We start from the raw sequence: 15,000 nt of genomic DNA, 5'->3' as shown, positions 1-15,000 counted from the left end.
TCGTCAACATGTGTTCGTCAACATGTGTTCGTCAACATCTGTTCGTCAACATGTGTTCGTCAACATGTGTTCGTCAACATCTGTTCGTCAACATCTGTTCGTCAACATCTGTTCGTCAACATCTGTTCGTCAACATGTGTTCGTCAACATGTGTTCGTCAACATGTGTTCGTCAACATGTGTTCGTCAACATGTGTTCGTCAACATGTGTTCGTCAACATGTGTTCGTCAACATGTGTTCGTCAACATGTGTTCGTCAACATGTGTTCGTCAACATGTGTTCGTCAACATGTGTTCGTCAACATGTGTTCGTCAACATGTGTTCGTCAACATGTGTTCGTCAACATGTGTTCGTCAACATGTGTTCGTCAACATGTGTTCGTCAACATGTGTTCGTCAACATGTGTTCGTCAACATGTGTTTGTCAACATGTGTTCGTCAACATGTGTTCGTCAACATCTGGTCACGTGATCCTGCCTCAGTGTCCTCCAGCAAACACCCCAGGAGTCGCTGGTTCAAAGACGTCGTTAATGTTGAGTCACAAACGACACTCGGGACTGAGATGATGAGAAGGTTGAAGGTCTCGGACCTGAAGACCTGAACACTTGTGGATCCATAAACCTCTTCTTCCTCCATCCATTCATCGCTGCTGCCAGTTGTCATGGTTACCGTGTCCTCAGCGTCGCTTTCAGCGCAACTTGTTACTCGGAACACTGTGTTGATGCACACACACACACACACACACACACACACACACACACACACACACACACACGCACACACAGATGCACACGCACGCACACACACACACCCACACACACACACACACGCACACGCACACACAGATGCACACGCACACACACACACACAGACGCACACGCACACACACACGCACACACAGACACACACACACGCACACACAGACGCACACAGACGCACATGCACACACGCACACACAGACGCACACACACGCACACACAGACACAGACGCACATGCACACGCACATGCACACACACACACCCCCACACACATGCACACACACACACACACACAGACACACACGCACATGCACACGCACATGCACACACACACACCCCCACACACACACGCACATGCACACGCAAATGCACACACACACACACCCACACACACACACATGTACACACACACACACACGTACACACACACATACATGTCCACGTACACACACACACGTGCACGTACACACAGGAACACATGTACACGCACGTGCACGTATACACACACATGTACACACGTGCACGTACACACACATTTACACACACATGTACACACACACACACACACACAAGACAGGTTTCATTCATGTGTGCATGATGACAGTTGTCACTGCGGCGGTCGCACACCTGTGTGTGGGCGTATGTTGAAGTGTGTGTGTGTAGAAGTGAGTGTGTATGTGTAGAAGTGAGCGAGTGTGTGTGTGTGTGTGTGTGTGTAGAAGTGAGTGTGTGTGAATGAATGTGTAGAAGTATGTGTGTACGTTTGTGTGTACGTTTGTGTGTGTGTGTAGCCTGGTAACAACTCTACACAGAGATGAAGAAAGAAAAACTGTTGCCATAGTTTCTGTCTCAGGGTCGCCTGGAGACAGTGTTTGGTCGTCGTGGTGATGATGCGAGCGATGGATTCGTTGGTGTTTAATTTCAGTTTAATGAAGTTATTATTGTCTGAGCAGGTGTTTCTGTCATAATTCAACAGGTCTTTGGTTTCAGTTCGTCGTGGAAACATTTGATCCTCGAGATGTTGATCAAATGTTTTATTATTATTTATTATGAATCAAATCAACTTGAACCACTTCAATGATCGATTCTTCTTCGTCTCAGCTGTCAATCACGAGAATAACTGTCTCTGTAAACACGTGATGTCACTTCCTGTCAGGAGAACCAATGAAAAGAAACGGTTTTAAAAATGTTTATAAATTAAAATAGTTCAATTTAAACACAACAAACTCTGAACTGGTTCAAACTAGTCCTGTGAGTAGAAGTACGGAAGCTCGGCGCGGACAAGAGTCGATTAACGTCTTTATTATGAAAATGAAAACTGAGGAAATTCCTGACGTTTGTTTGAATGTTGCTACACAGCGACCCCTGCTGTTGTGGAGCTGCTACTGACTTCATGAGTAGATCGATGAGTTTGATGATATATTTATTTTTTCAACAAGATAAACGATATAAAAGAAACAAATATAAACAATATTAACTGAAACAAACAATATTAAATGTATAAACAATCTATAAAAACAACAATATAACGACAAATAAACAATATGTGAAACTTTATTGAACAAAACATGACGCAAATGTTACGAGGGTGTTACTCTCTCAACCTGTCAATCAAAGGGCTCGACCCACTCGTCCGACCTTTGACCCTAAACAAGCCTCACGTCTCCAGAGAACAAACTCGTCTTCGTTCAGTTCTTCTCGTCACTGACGCTGCAGAAGGTTGTGTTGAAGGTTGTGTTGATGCTTCACAGTGGAGTTGTGTTGATGATTCACAGTGGAGTTGTGTTGATGCTTCACAGTGGAGTTGTGTTGATGATTCACAGTGGAGTTGTGTTGATGCTTCACAGCGGAGTTGTGTTGACGCTTCACAGTGGAGTTGTGTTGACGCTTCACGACGGAGTTGCGTTGACGCTTCACAGTGGAGTTGCGTTGACGCTTCACAGTGGAGTTGTGTTGACGCTTCACAGTGGAGTTGTGTTGATGATTCACAGTGGAGTTGTGTTGACGCTTCACAGTGGAGTTGTGTTGATGCTTCACAGCGGAGTTGTGTTGACGCTTCACAGTGGAGTTGTGTTGATGATTCACAGTGGAGTTGTGTTGACGCTTCACAGTGGAGTTGTGTTAATGCTTCACAGCGGAGTTGTGTTGACGCTTCACAGTGGAGTTGTGTTGACGCTTCACGACGGACTTGTGTTGACGCTTCACAGTGGAGTTGTGTTGACGCTTCACGACGGAGTTGCGTTGACGCTTCACAGTGGAGTTGCGTTGACGCTTCACAGTGGAGTTGTGTTGACGCTTCACGACGGAGTTGCGTTGACGCTTCACAGTGGAGTTGCGTTGACGCTTCACAGTGGAGTTGTGTTGACGCTTCACAGTGGAGTTGCGTTGACGCTTCACAGTGGAGTTGTGTTGACGCTTCACAGTGGAGTTGCGTTGACGCTTCACGACGGAGTTGTGTTGACGCTTCACAGTGGAGTTGCGTTGACGCTTCACAGTGGAGTTGCGTTGACGCTTCACAGTGGAGTTGTGTTGACGCTTCACAGTGGAGTTGTGTTGACGCTTCACAGTGGAGTTGCGTTGACGCTTCACGACGGAGTTGTGTTGACGCTTCACAGTGGAGTTGCGTTGACGCTTCACAGTGGAGTTGCGTTGACGCTTCACAGTGGAGTTGTGTTGACGCTTCACGACGGAGTTGCGTTGACGCTTCACAGTGGAGTTGCGTTGACGCTTCACAGTGGAGTTGTGTTGACGCTTCACGACGGAGTTGCGTTGACGCTTCACAGTGGAGTTGCGTTGACGCTTCACAGTGGAGTTGCGTTGACGCTTCACAGTGGAGTTGTGTTGACGCTTCACAGTGGAGTTGTGTTGACGCTTCACAGTGGAGTTGCGTTGACGCTTCACAGTGGAGTTGTGTTGACGCTTCACAGTGGAGTTGCGTTGACGCTTCACAGTGGAGTTGTGTTGACGCTTCACAGTGGAGTTGCGTTGACGCTTCACAGTGGAGTTGTGTTGACGCTTCACGACGGACTTGTGTTGACGCTTCACAGTGGAGATGTGTTGACGCTTCACGACGGAGTTGCGTTGACGCTTCACAGTGGAGTTGTGTTGACGCTTCACGACGGACTTGTGTTGACGCTTCACAGTGGAGTTGTGTTGACGCTTCACAGTGGAGTTGTGTTGACGCTTCACGACGGACTTGTGTTGACGCTTCACAGTGGAGTTGTGTTGACGCTTCACGACGGAGTTGCGTTGACGCTTCACAGTGGAGTTGCGTTGACGCTTCACAGTGGAGTTGTGTTGACGCTTCACAGTGGAGTTGCGTTGACGCTTCACAGTGGAGTTGTGTTGACGCTTCACAGTGGAGTTGCGTTGACGCTTCACAGTGGAGTTGTGTTGATGCTTCATGACGGAGTTGTGTTGGCGCTTCACAGTGGAGTTGTGTTGACGCTTCACAGTGGAGTTGTGTTGACGCTTCACAGTGGAGTTGTGTTGACGCTTCACGACAGAGTTGACCTCATTTCTGCTCTCGTCCTCCACACACACTCTCTCTCTCTCTGTCTCGTCTTTCTTCTGAGCATCTCCAGAGATGACGTCCATGAAGAGTTTCTTCATCTCAGTTCTTCCTCTCACCTGTTCACCGGTTCACCTGTTCACCGGTTCACCTGTTCACCGGTTCACCTGTTCACCTGCGTCGCTTCACTTCCTCTGAGTGTCGAGTGTTTCCTGTCTCGCTTCAGTGATGCGTTGAATCTGTTGACTCGACACTAAAGTTCACTCTTGGACGCCGAGAGTCAAATAAACACAACATTAAGTACATGTAACACACAACATGTAGCAACAATCTTCCTGTGACAGTGTTACACGGTTGTGACACTAGAGGGAGCCAGAAACGATGTGAATAATCTCACATATTACTGCTTTAAAAGAAAATACAACCATTAGAAATATTCCACTTATCTTTGAGACAAATGAGATTTTAAAAATGGTAAATATACACAATAATAATAATAACAATAATACATTAATTTAAAGAATATATATATATAAGAATATATTCTAAATGTTATGTTATTAAAAATGCAATTAAACCAAAAATATAATTTGAAAACCTAAATATTGTCAATTTTTAATTATGAAAACAAAGTATCTCAAACTCAGTGCAAGTGTAACGAGTGACGATATTTATTGATATTGAACCGAATAAAACTCAAACAGAAGATTTTTTACCGTGAACAACAAAAATCCAACTTTGAATTTTATGCTTAAAGACAAAAACAAAGTGTTTCTTATGTTGAAATTGAATGAAGTTCAAGTCAAGACTTGAAACGACTTGAAAAAACACATCTGTCCAGAGTTCATGCAGAACCAGCAGTGAAGAGGAACATTTCCTCGACGTTAGTCACGACAGATCGGAACCATCAACGCAGCACAACACTGCCCCCTCGCGGCTCCACGAGAGCATTACAGCAGCATCTTTCATCTTCAGGTTGAATCTGGAAGTAAATCTTTGGAAGAAGATATTCTGGAGAAACATCTTTGTAACTGTCAATCACTCCAAGATCTTTTTCTCAATTCACCTTCTTTGGAAACTCCAGTGATTGACAGCCGCTCTGACATCACTTCCCATTTTCTTGTGTGTGTGAGTGTGTGTGAGTGTGTGTGAGTCGACGTGAGTGTGTGGCTGGAACACTTGCATGGATCCTCTCTGACCCGGATCATCTGACACCAACATGTGGAGACTCTGGCTTCCGTCTAGAGCTCGCTCGCACCAGGCAAGTCGTGTTTCCTCACCTGTCAATCAAGTGTAGTTTCTGAGAGCGAAAGACGTCGATGAGTTTCTCTGATTCTACGAAGGTTTTTGAGCGACTTCAGATGTTCAGATGTTTAGATGTTCAGATGGTCACGTGTTCAGCCGCTCGAACCTTCAGGAAGGAAGTGAGAGTTTTGAAAAGAGGAAGTCAGGGAGTGACAGGGAGTGACAGTGAGTGACAGTGAGTGACGGACATCTAACCCTAACCGTCACGTTTGCTGGTGAAGATTCAAGGGTTCGATCAGAAACAACAGATACTTTAGTTTCTACAAACACTTGTCAGGTTTAGATTTGATTCAAAATAATAAGAAACTAATGTTTGTAAAAGTTCAACGTGAAGTAAATTGAATTATTTATCTATTGATTTATTTGATTTATTCACTTTTCTAGTTTTTCTAGGTTAACTTACAGTCAAAAATCAAGTTGCTTTTCAAATATGCTGAGACGTCATTACCATGTTGTAACGATAGATGGCGCTACATCACTTTCTTAATTTACATCGTTCAGGCTGTGACGTCAGAAGCTCTTACAATAATCTTCATTTTATATTTTAAAACTTCTTGATTTTGTAACATTGTTAGCGTTGACTGATATTACAGTAAACATCTAAAGATAAGTTTAATAAATGTATATTTCTTGATCACATGACTTCACTTACAACACCTGGTTGTTGTTGTGAACGAGTGACGTCATCATTCTATAGTAATTGTTGTAATTTATAAATTAATCTTTTTATTTTCAAACTGATCAGTTAAAGACAAGTTTAGCTCTGGATCTAACTTAGTGCACGACAACACTTAAAATACATTCGTCTGTTAATGAATTCAAATGCTACGTTGTTAGCATTAGCAATTAAATAATGGTTAAGATAATTAAAACAAGTAGTAAATAATCTCTGTTTTATTTATTTGTTTTAATTATTGAACTTGATCTTTATTAACAGTCACATCTGTCAGTCTTTCTTGCTAATGCTAACAACGTAGCATTTGAACTCAATAACAAACGCGTTCAGAAGCAAAACTTCAATATCGACTTCAAAAGTACTCAACTCAAAAGTTCTCAACTATTGTAGTTTTGATGCCATTAAAACTTTAACATGTTTATACTGAACTAGTGTTGACCTCATGACCCTTGATTCTATCGTTTGTTTATACTTTAATGTGTTTTTCTCCTTAAACTGTGTCAGAGAATAGTTATAATAGTTATTTGATATTTAAGTTATTTATTAGTTTTAATAGTTAGTTAATAGTTTTAATAGTTATTTGATATTTAATAGCATTTAATAGTTTTAATAGTTGTATTAGTTATTTGATATTTAATATTTATAATAGTCATTGGATAGTTATTTACTAGTTTTAATAGTTATGTACTAGTTATTTAATAGTTGTGATAGTTATTTGATATTTAATATTTATAATAGTTATTGGATAGTTATTTAATAGTTATGTACTAGTTATTTAATAGTTGTGATAGTTATTTGATATTTAATATTTATAATAGTTATTGGATAGTTATTTAATAGTTATGTACTAGTTATTTAATCGTTTTAATTGTTATTTGATAGTTATTATAGTTATGTACTAGTTATTTAATAGTTATAATAGTTATGTACTAGTTATTTAATAGTTATAATGGTTATTTGATAGTTATTATTGTTATGTAATAGTTATTTAATAGTTATAATGGTTATTTGATAGTTATTTAATAGTTATGTACTAGTTATTTAATAGTTATAATAGTTATTGGATACTTATTTAATAGTTATGTAATAGTTATTTAAAAATTATAATAGTTATTTAATAGTTATAATAGTTATTTAATAGTTATAATGGTTATTTGATAGTTATTTAATAGTTATGTACTAGTTATTTAATAGTTATAATAGTTATTGGATAGTTATTTAATAGTTATGTACTAGTTATTTAAAAATTATAATAGTTATTTAATAGTTATAATAGTTATAATAGTTATTTAATAGTTATAATGGTTATAATAGTTATTTAATAGTTATAATAGTTATAATAGTTATTTAATAGTTATAATGGTTATAATAGTTATTTAATAGTTATAACTATTATAACTATTAAATAACTATTATAATAGTTATTTAATAGTTATAACTATTAAATAGTTATAATAGTTATTTAATAGTTATAATGGTTATAATAGTTATTTAATAGTTTTAATAGTTATAATAGTTATAATAGTTATTTAATAGTTATAATAGTTATTTAATAGTTATAATGGTTATAATAGTTATTTAATAGTTATAATAGTTATTTAATAGTTATAATAGTTATTTAATGGTTATAATAGTTATTTAATAGTTATAATAGTTATTTAATAGTTATAATAGTTGTAATAGTTATTTAATAGTTATAATAGTTATGTAATAGTTATAATAGTTATTTGATAGTTATGTAATAGTTATAATAGTTATGTAATAGTTATAATGGTTATTTGATATCTTTAACAGTAATTCTATGACCTCTCCTGTAGAAAGAGGCTCGTGTCACCTGGATAGAGAAAGATGTTTCCGACATGAAAGCTCAGGTAAGATCAGTTTAAAAACCTGCAGTCGATTCTTTTTCTTGTTGTTTTTGTGACGAACTCTTGGTTCGACCTTTGAGTCGAAATGAAGTCGAGACGAAGTTCTCGTGAAAACGCTGAGTCACCGTTTGTTTCGCGTGAACATGACTGTGTTTCCGACACAAACGTGTTTATGTTGAAATAAAAACGACTTTAACTTGAAAACCTACATGTGTAGAAAAAAAATATCCTTTAAACTTATTTAATAAAAACTAAAATAACCTTTAATATAAAATGATTGAATTGAAATTTTCATTTAAGTAAATACATTTGAAAAACACATTTAAAATAAAAAAAATGGAAACATTAATAACATTTGAAATGTTTAATAACAAATGATAAAAATGTTTAAAAGACACAGATAAACAAACACCTTAAACTGAAGCAGGACTGAGAAGAATCTTCTTCCTTCCTGATCGACTTCCTGTTCATCTGTCACTCACAGCAGAGAGAGAGAGAGGGCGAGAGAGAGCGAGAGAGGATGAGGTGAAGAGAGAGAGCGAGAGAGGATGAGGTGAAGAGAGAGAGAGAGAGGTGAAGAGAGAGAGAGAGAGATGAAGAAGGAGATGAAGGCAGTAGTGACGAAGTCTGAGCGAGGTCCTCTGGGGCAGTAGGAGGTTCAGGTGCTGGATCTGATCCTCGGTCAACTTGTGGACATGTTTGAGGGATGGAGAGGTCAAAGTTCAACCTGGGTCGCCTGCTGAGTCTCTACCTGTTCAAGAAGAGCAAAGTGTTGAGAAGCTGCAGGTCAGACAAGTTGGACTCGGACGCCACAGACGCTCAGACTCGGAGGAACTCGTGGACGGTATTGTCTTCTCTCTCTTTAATGATGGACAGATGGAGGAAGAAGCTGCTGTTGTTTACCTGTTGTTTACATTCTTCTGTTGTTTATCTGTTGTTTACGTCTTGCTGTTGTTTACCTGTTGTTTGTTTACTTCCTGCTGTTGTTTACCTGTTGTTTACGTTTTGTTTACTTCCTGCTGTTGTTTACCTGTTGTTTACTTCCTGCTGTTGTTTACCTGTTGTTTACGTTTTGTTTACTTCCTGCTGTTGTTTACATGTCGTTTCGATCTGTTGTTTACATGTTGTTTCGATCTGTTGTTGTTTACCTGTTGTTTACGTTTTATTTACTTCCTGCTGTTGTTTACATGTTGTTTCGATCTGTTGTTGTTTACATGTTGTTTCGATCTGTTCGATGTGACCAAACTTACTCCGAGTTTCACCATAAGTACTACGAGAGTTAACTTTACTCACTTAATACTCTGAGCACGACAAGAATATTTATCTTGTTTTGGAAAAAAAACGCTGCGCTGTGAACACAGTTGCACTTTTCTGACACTCGGTGGCGCCAGAAACAATATTTTCAATCTTGTCATTGTCACTTTAACTGAATCACTGGTATTTAAAAACTTTCTTCTTTTGTTAAAACTATTATAATTTAATAAAAAAAGATATCGATTATGTGGATTTTTCTCATTTTGAACGTTTCTTTGTCCTTTTCTTCTTGAAGGACATTTGTCGATAAAGTTTAACGTTCAAGTAATGAATAAACGAGAAGCTCGGCGTCACTGAAACAAAGTTTCCACGAAGAACAAGTTTTTACACTTTTCTGATGTTGGTGTCGCTCTGATTGTGCGAGAGATAAATAAAGTTGTATTTATTCATAACAACTTTTACTTCCTTCTTCTGATGTTTTTCTATCGTTTCACGCGTTTCAAGAGAAAAAAAACAAAAACACCTTCAGTTCTGCAGGAAGTGGTTGTTGGCGTTCGTTGAACTTCTTCTCAGGAGGTGTTGATGTGCTGCAGCTGCAGATGAAGTGTTGAAGTACTTCACACGAGTGGTTCAGAAAGTATTCACTAAAACATCACAGTATTTGTTCACTTTACTGTCACAACATATTTAGTGTTTATCAGCTTTTATGCTAGTTTATCTTTGATAAAGTGTGTTTAAAATGCAGTTAAACTTCCGGCCACTAGATGGCAGCAGTCGTTATGTCCTTGACAGCTAAAGGAAGAAAGATGACTGAGGACAAGAGGATACAGTGAGTCCAGCAGCTTTTAAAGCTGATGTTTGGACATATTTTGGTTTGAAAACAAATGAAAGTAGTTACGACTTCGTCAAGAGTCATGTGGTCTGTAAATACTACAACACCAGAGTCAAGTACTGGACAATACTACACATATATACTTGTTACTACACTATCACAACACCAGAGTCAAGTACTGGACAATACTACACATATATACTTGTTACTACACTATCACAACACCAGAGTCAAGTACTGGACAATACTACACATATATACTTGTTACTACACTATCACAACACCAGAGTCAAGTACTGGACAATACTACACATATATACTTGTTACTACACTATCACAACACCAGAGTCAAGTACTGGACAATACTACACATATATACTTGTTACTACACTATCACAACACCAGAGTCAAGTACTGGACAATACTACACATATATACTTGTTACTACACTATCACAACACCAGAGTCAAGTACTGGACAATATTACACATATATACTTGTTACTACACTATCACAACACCAGAGTCAAGTACTGGACAATACTACACATATATACTTGTTACTACACTATCACAACACCAGAGTCAAGTACTGGACAATACTACACATATATACTTGTTACTACACTATGACCCTGACCTCCCCCTAACTTGACCTTCAGGACGACGGTGAGATCAAGGAGATCAACATCACTCATGTGGTCAAAGAAGGTTCAGAAAAAGCCGACGCGTCTCAGTTCGAGCTGCTCAAGGTGTTGGGTCAAGGCTCCTTCGGCAGGGTAACGTTGTTGTTGTTGTTGTTGTTGTTGTTGTTGTTGTTGTTGTTGTGCTCGCTCTGACGCCTCCACTGCAGGTGTTCCTGGTGCGGAAGGTGACGCCGCCCGACGACAACCAGCTGTACGCCATGAAGGTGCTGAAGAAGGCCACGCTCAAAGGTAGGTGGCACCTCTCGTGACCTTCTCGTGACCTTCTCATGACCTTCTCGTGACCTTCTCGTGACCTTCTCGTGACCTTCTCGTGACCTTCTCATGACCTTCTCGTGACCTTCTCATGACCTTCTCGTGACCTTCTCGTGACCTTCTCATGACCTTCTCATGACCTTCTCGTGACCTTCTCATGACCTTCTCATGACCTTCTCATGACCTTCTCGTGACCTTCTCATGACCTTCTCGTGACCTTCTCGTGACCTTCTCATGACCTTCTCGTGACCTTCTCATGACCTTCTCGTGACCTTCTCATGACCTTCTCGTGACCTTCTCGTGACCTTCTCGTGACCTTCTCATGACCTTCTCGTGACCTTCTCGTGACCTTCTCGTGACCTTCTCGTGAAGTTGTATAAATACGTGTAAATACTTAATAAATTCTATTATTCATTGAAAAACAAATTAAACTTTTAACATATAAATTAATACAGTATATTATTTAATAAAACTCATTATTATCTAAATTGAATTAAATGATTAAAAAAAACTTTTACAAATGATTAAATAATTGTATTATTTAAAAAACAATTAAACTCTTAATGAAATGATTTGATTTAAATAAATTCATCCATAAAAACAGTAAAAATGTGATTTAATTGAGATTCACCAACAACTGTGTCCTCTGCCTCTCGCCCGAGCTAGCTGGGTCAGGTGAGCACATGTTTGACCTTGAGTCTCCTCGTTACAGTGCGAGATCGGATGAGGAGCAAGATGGAGAGGAACATCCTGGCGGACGTGAACCACCCGTTCATCGTGAAGCTTCACTACGGTACGTCTACGTCTGGTCCTCAAGAGCTCCTCTGAGGTCTACATCTGGTTCTCACAAGCTCTTCTGAGGTCTACATCTGGTCCTCACGAGCTCTTCTGAGGTCTACGTCTGGTCCTCACGAGCTCCTCTGAGGTCTACATCTGGTCCTCACAAGCTCTTCTGAGGTCCAAGTCTGGTCCTCACAAGCTCCTCTGAGGTCTACGTCTGGTCCTCACGAGCTCTTCTGAGGTCTACGTCTGGTCCTCACGAGCTCCTCTGAGGTCTACGTCTGGTCCTCACGAGCTGCTATGAGGTCTACGTCTGGTCCTCACGAGCTGCTCTGAGGTCTACGTCTGGTCCTCACGAGCTCCTCTGAGGTCTACATCTGGTCCTCACAAGCTCTTCTGAGGTCCAAGTCTGGTCCTCACAAGCTCCTCTGAGGTCTACGTCTGGTCCTCACGAGCTCTTCTGAGGTCTACGTCTGGTCCTTACGAGCTCCTCTGAGGTCTACGTCTGGTCCTCACGAGCTCCTCTGAGGTCTACGTCTGGTCCTCACGAGCTCCTCTGAGGTCTACGTCTGGTCCTCACAAGCTCCTCTGAGGTCTACGTCTGGTCCTCACGAGCTCCTCTGAGGTCTACGTCTGGTCCTCACAAGCTCCTCTGAGGTCTACGTCTGGTCCTCACGAGCTCCTCTGAGGTCTACGTCTGGTCCTCACGAGCTCTTCTGAGGTCTACGTCTGGTCCTCACAAGCTCCTCTGAGGTCTACATCTGGTCCTCACAAGCTCTTCTGAGGTCCAAGTCTGGTCCTCACAAGCTCCTCTGAGGTCTACGTCTGGTCCTCAAGAGCTCTTCTGAGGTCTACGTCTGGTCCTCACGAGCTCCTCTGAGGTCTACGTCTGGTCCTCACAAGCTCCTCTGAGGTCTACGTCTGGTCCTCACGAGCTCCTCTGAGGTCTACGTCTGGTCCTCACAAGCTCCTCTGAGGTCTACGTCTGGTCCTCACGAGCTCCTCTGAGGTCTACGTCTGGTCCTCACAAGCTCCTCTGAGGTCTACGTCTGGTCCTCACGAGCTCCTCTGAGGTCTACGTCTGGTCCTCACGAGCTCCTCTGAGGTCTACGTCTGGTCCTCACGAGCTCTTCTGAGGTCTACGTCTGGTCTTCACAAGCTCCTCTGAGGTCTACATCTGGTCCTCACAAGCTCCTCTGAGGTCTACATCTGGTCCTCACAAGCTCTTCTGAGGTCTACGTCTGGTCCTCACGAGCTCCTCTGAGGTCTACATCTGGTCCTCACGAGCTCTTCTGAGGTCCAAGTCTGGTCCTCACGAGCTCCTCTGAGGTCTACATCTGGTCCTCACGAGCTCCTCTGAGGTCTACATCTGGTCCTCACGAGCTCCTCTGAGGTCTACATCTGGTCCTCACAAGCTCTTCTGAGGTCTACGTCTGGTCCTCACGAGCTCCTCTGAGGTCTACATCTGGTCCTCACGAGCTCCTCTGAGGTCTACATCTGGTCCTCACGAGCTCTTCTGAGGTCCAAGTCTGGTCCTCACGAGCTCCTCTGAGGTCTACATCTGGTCCTCACGAGCTCCTCTGAGGTCTACATCTGGTCCTCACGAGCTCTTCTGAGGTCCAAGTCTGGTCCTCACAAGCTCCTCTGAGGTCTACATCTGGTCCTCACAAGCTCCTCTGAGGTCTACATCTGGTCCTCACGAGCTCTTCTGAGGTCTACGTCTGGTCCTCACAAGCTCCTCTGAGGTCTACATCTGGTCCTCACGAGCTCTTCTGAGGTCCAAGTCTGGTCCTCACAAGCTCCTCTGAGGTCTACATCTGGTCCTCACAAGCTCCTCTGAGGTCTACGTCTGGTCCTCACGAGCTCTTCTGAGGTCTACGTCTGGTCCTCACAAGCTCCTCTGAGGTCTACATCTGGTCCTCACGAGCTCTTCTGAGGTCCAAGTCTGGTCCTCACAAGCTCCTCTGAGGTCTACATCTGGTCCTCATGAGCTCTTCTGAGGTCCAAGTCTGGTCCTCACGAGCTCCTCTGAGGTCTACGTCTGGTCCTCACAAGCTGCTCTGAGGTCTACGTCTGGTCCTCACGAGCTGCTCTGAGGTCTACGTCTGGTCCTCACGAGCTGCTCTGAGGTCTACGTCTGGTCCTCACGAGCTCCTCTGAGGTCTACGTCTGGTCCTCACGAGCTCCTCTGAGGTCTACGTCTGGTCCTCACAAGCTGCTCTGAGGTCTACGTCTGGTCCTCACAAGCTCCTCTAAGATCCACTTCCCTCCGCAGCGTTCCAGACCGAAGGAAAACTCTACCTGATCCTGGACTTCCTGCGAGGAGGAGACCTGTTCACCAGACTCAACAAGGAGGTGCGAGTGGCTCCGGACTGACCCGACATGACCTCATGACCTCATGACCTCATGACCTCTCTCTCCTCCCTCAGGTCATGTTCACGGAGGAGGACGTCAAGTTCTACCTGGCCGAGCTGGCTCTGGGTCTGGACCACCTGCACAGCCTGGGCATCATCTACAGGGACCTGAAGCCTGAGAAGTAAGACTTTAAGTTCATGTCAGTGATGCTGGAGCTGAAGAAGGTTTGGATCCGAGTCTTGAGTGAAGATGAAAGAACGTTTACGTTGATATTTGAACATGTTTCACTTTCTTCTGAGTGGAGTGAACATGTTCTTGTGTCCACAGTATTCTTCTGGACGAGGAAGGACACATCAAACTCACAGGTCTGTTCTTCTTCTCCTTGTTCTTCTTCTTCTTCTCCTTGTTCTTCTTCTTCTTCTCCTTGTTCTTCTTCTTCTTCTTCTTGTTCTTTTCCTCCTTCTCCTTGTTGTTCTTGTTGTTCTTCTCCTCCTCCAGTAAAGTTCAGATCAATGATGTCATTCACTTCTTCTCCTGACGGGAGGCTTCTTGTCAATGTTATCTCTCACTTCCTGTGACCATACGTGTCACTTCCTGTTCCTCGAGCATCAGACCCGAGACAAACTAAAGTCTTGTGTTCCTCAGACTTTGGTTTGTGTAAAGAAGCCATCGCTCACGAGTCCAAGGCGTATTCCTTCTGTGG

The 15,000-nt window shown here is 42.0% G+C and overlaps 1 protein-coding gene across 5 annotated transcripts in view; it reads left to right on the top strand.

The window, feature by feature from the left end:
- rps6ka1 (ribosomal protein S6 kinase a, polypeptide 1) overlaps window positions 1-15,000 on the top strand; it is a 55,915-nt gene that overhangs the window by 32,862 nt on the left and 8,053 nt on the right. The window contains exons 1-9 of one of the 5 annotated variants that reach the window (XM_087779478.1): window positions 5,462-5,530; window positions 8,068-8,121; window positions 10,866-10,982; window positions 11,057-11,138; window positions 11,875-11,955; window positions 14,218-14,297; window positions 14,372-14,478; window positions 14,625-14,662; window positions 14,943-15,000. The exon at window positions 14,943-15,000 is cut by the window's right edge and continues 85 nt beyond it. In XM_087779478.1, coding sequence (XP_087635604.1) covers window positions 5,489-5,530; window positions 8,068-8,121; window positions 10,866-10,982; window positions 11,057-11,138; window positions 11,875-11,955; window positions 14,218-14,297; window positions 14,372-14,478; window positions 14,625-14,662; window positions 14,943-15,000 — 659 coding nt within the window. In that variant the 5' untranslated portion in view covers window positions 5,462-5,488. Of the gene's footprint in view, window positions 1-5,410; window positions 5,531-8,067; window positions 8,122-8,741; window positions 8,963-10,865; window positions 10,983-11,056; window positions 11,139-11,874; window positions 11,956-14,217; window positions 14,298-14,371; window positions 14,479-14,624; window positions 14,663-14,942 lie in introns of those variants that run through there. The other 4 variants (XM_087779475.1, XM_087779479.1, XM_087779476.1 and 1 more) reach the window with 4 other exon arrangements.

This window comes from Callionymus lyra, chromosome 18 (assembly GCF_982586985.1).
Source record: "Callionymus lyra chromosome 18, fCalLyr1.hap1.1, whole genome shotgun sequence".
NCBI classification, from domain to species: Eukaryota; Metazoa; Chordata; class Actinopteri; order Syngnathiformes; family Callionymidae; genus Callionymus; species Callionymus lyra.
The sequence above is the reverse complement of the archived record's forward strand: the minus strand, read 5'-3'. Positions and strand labels throughout refer to the sequence as shown.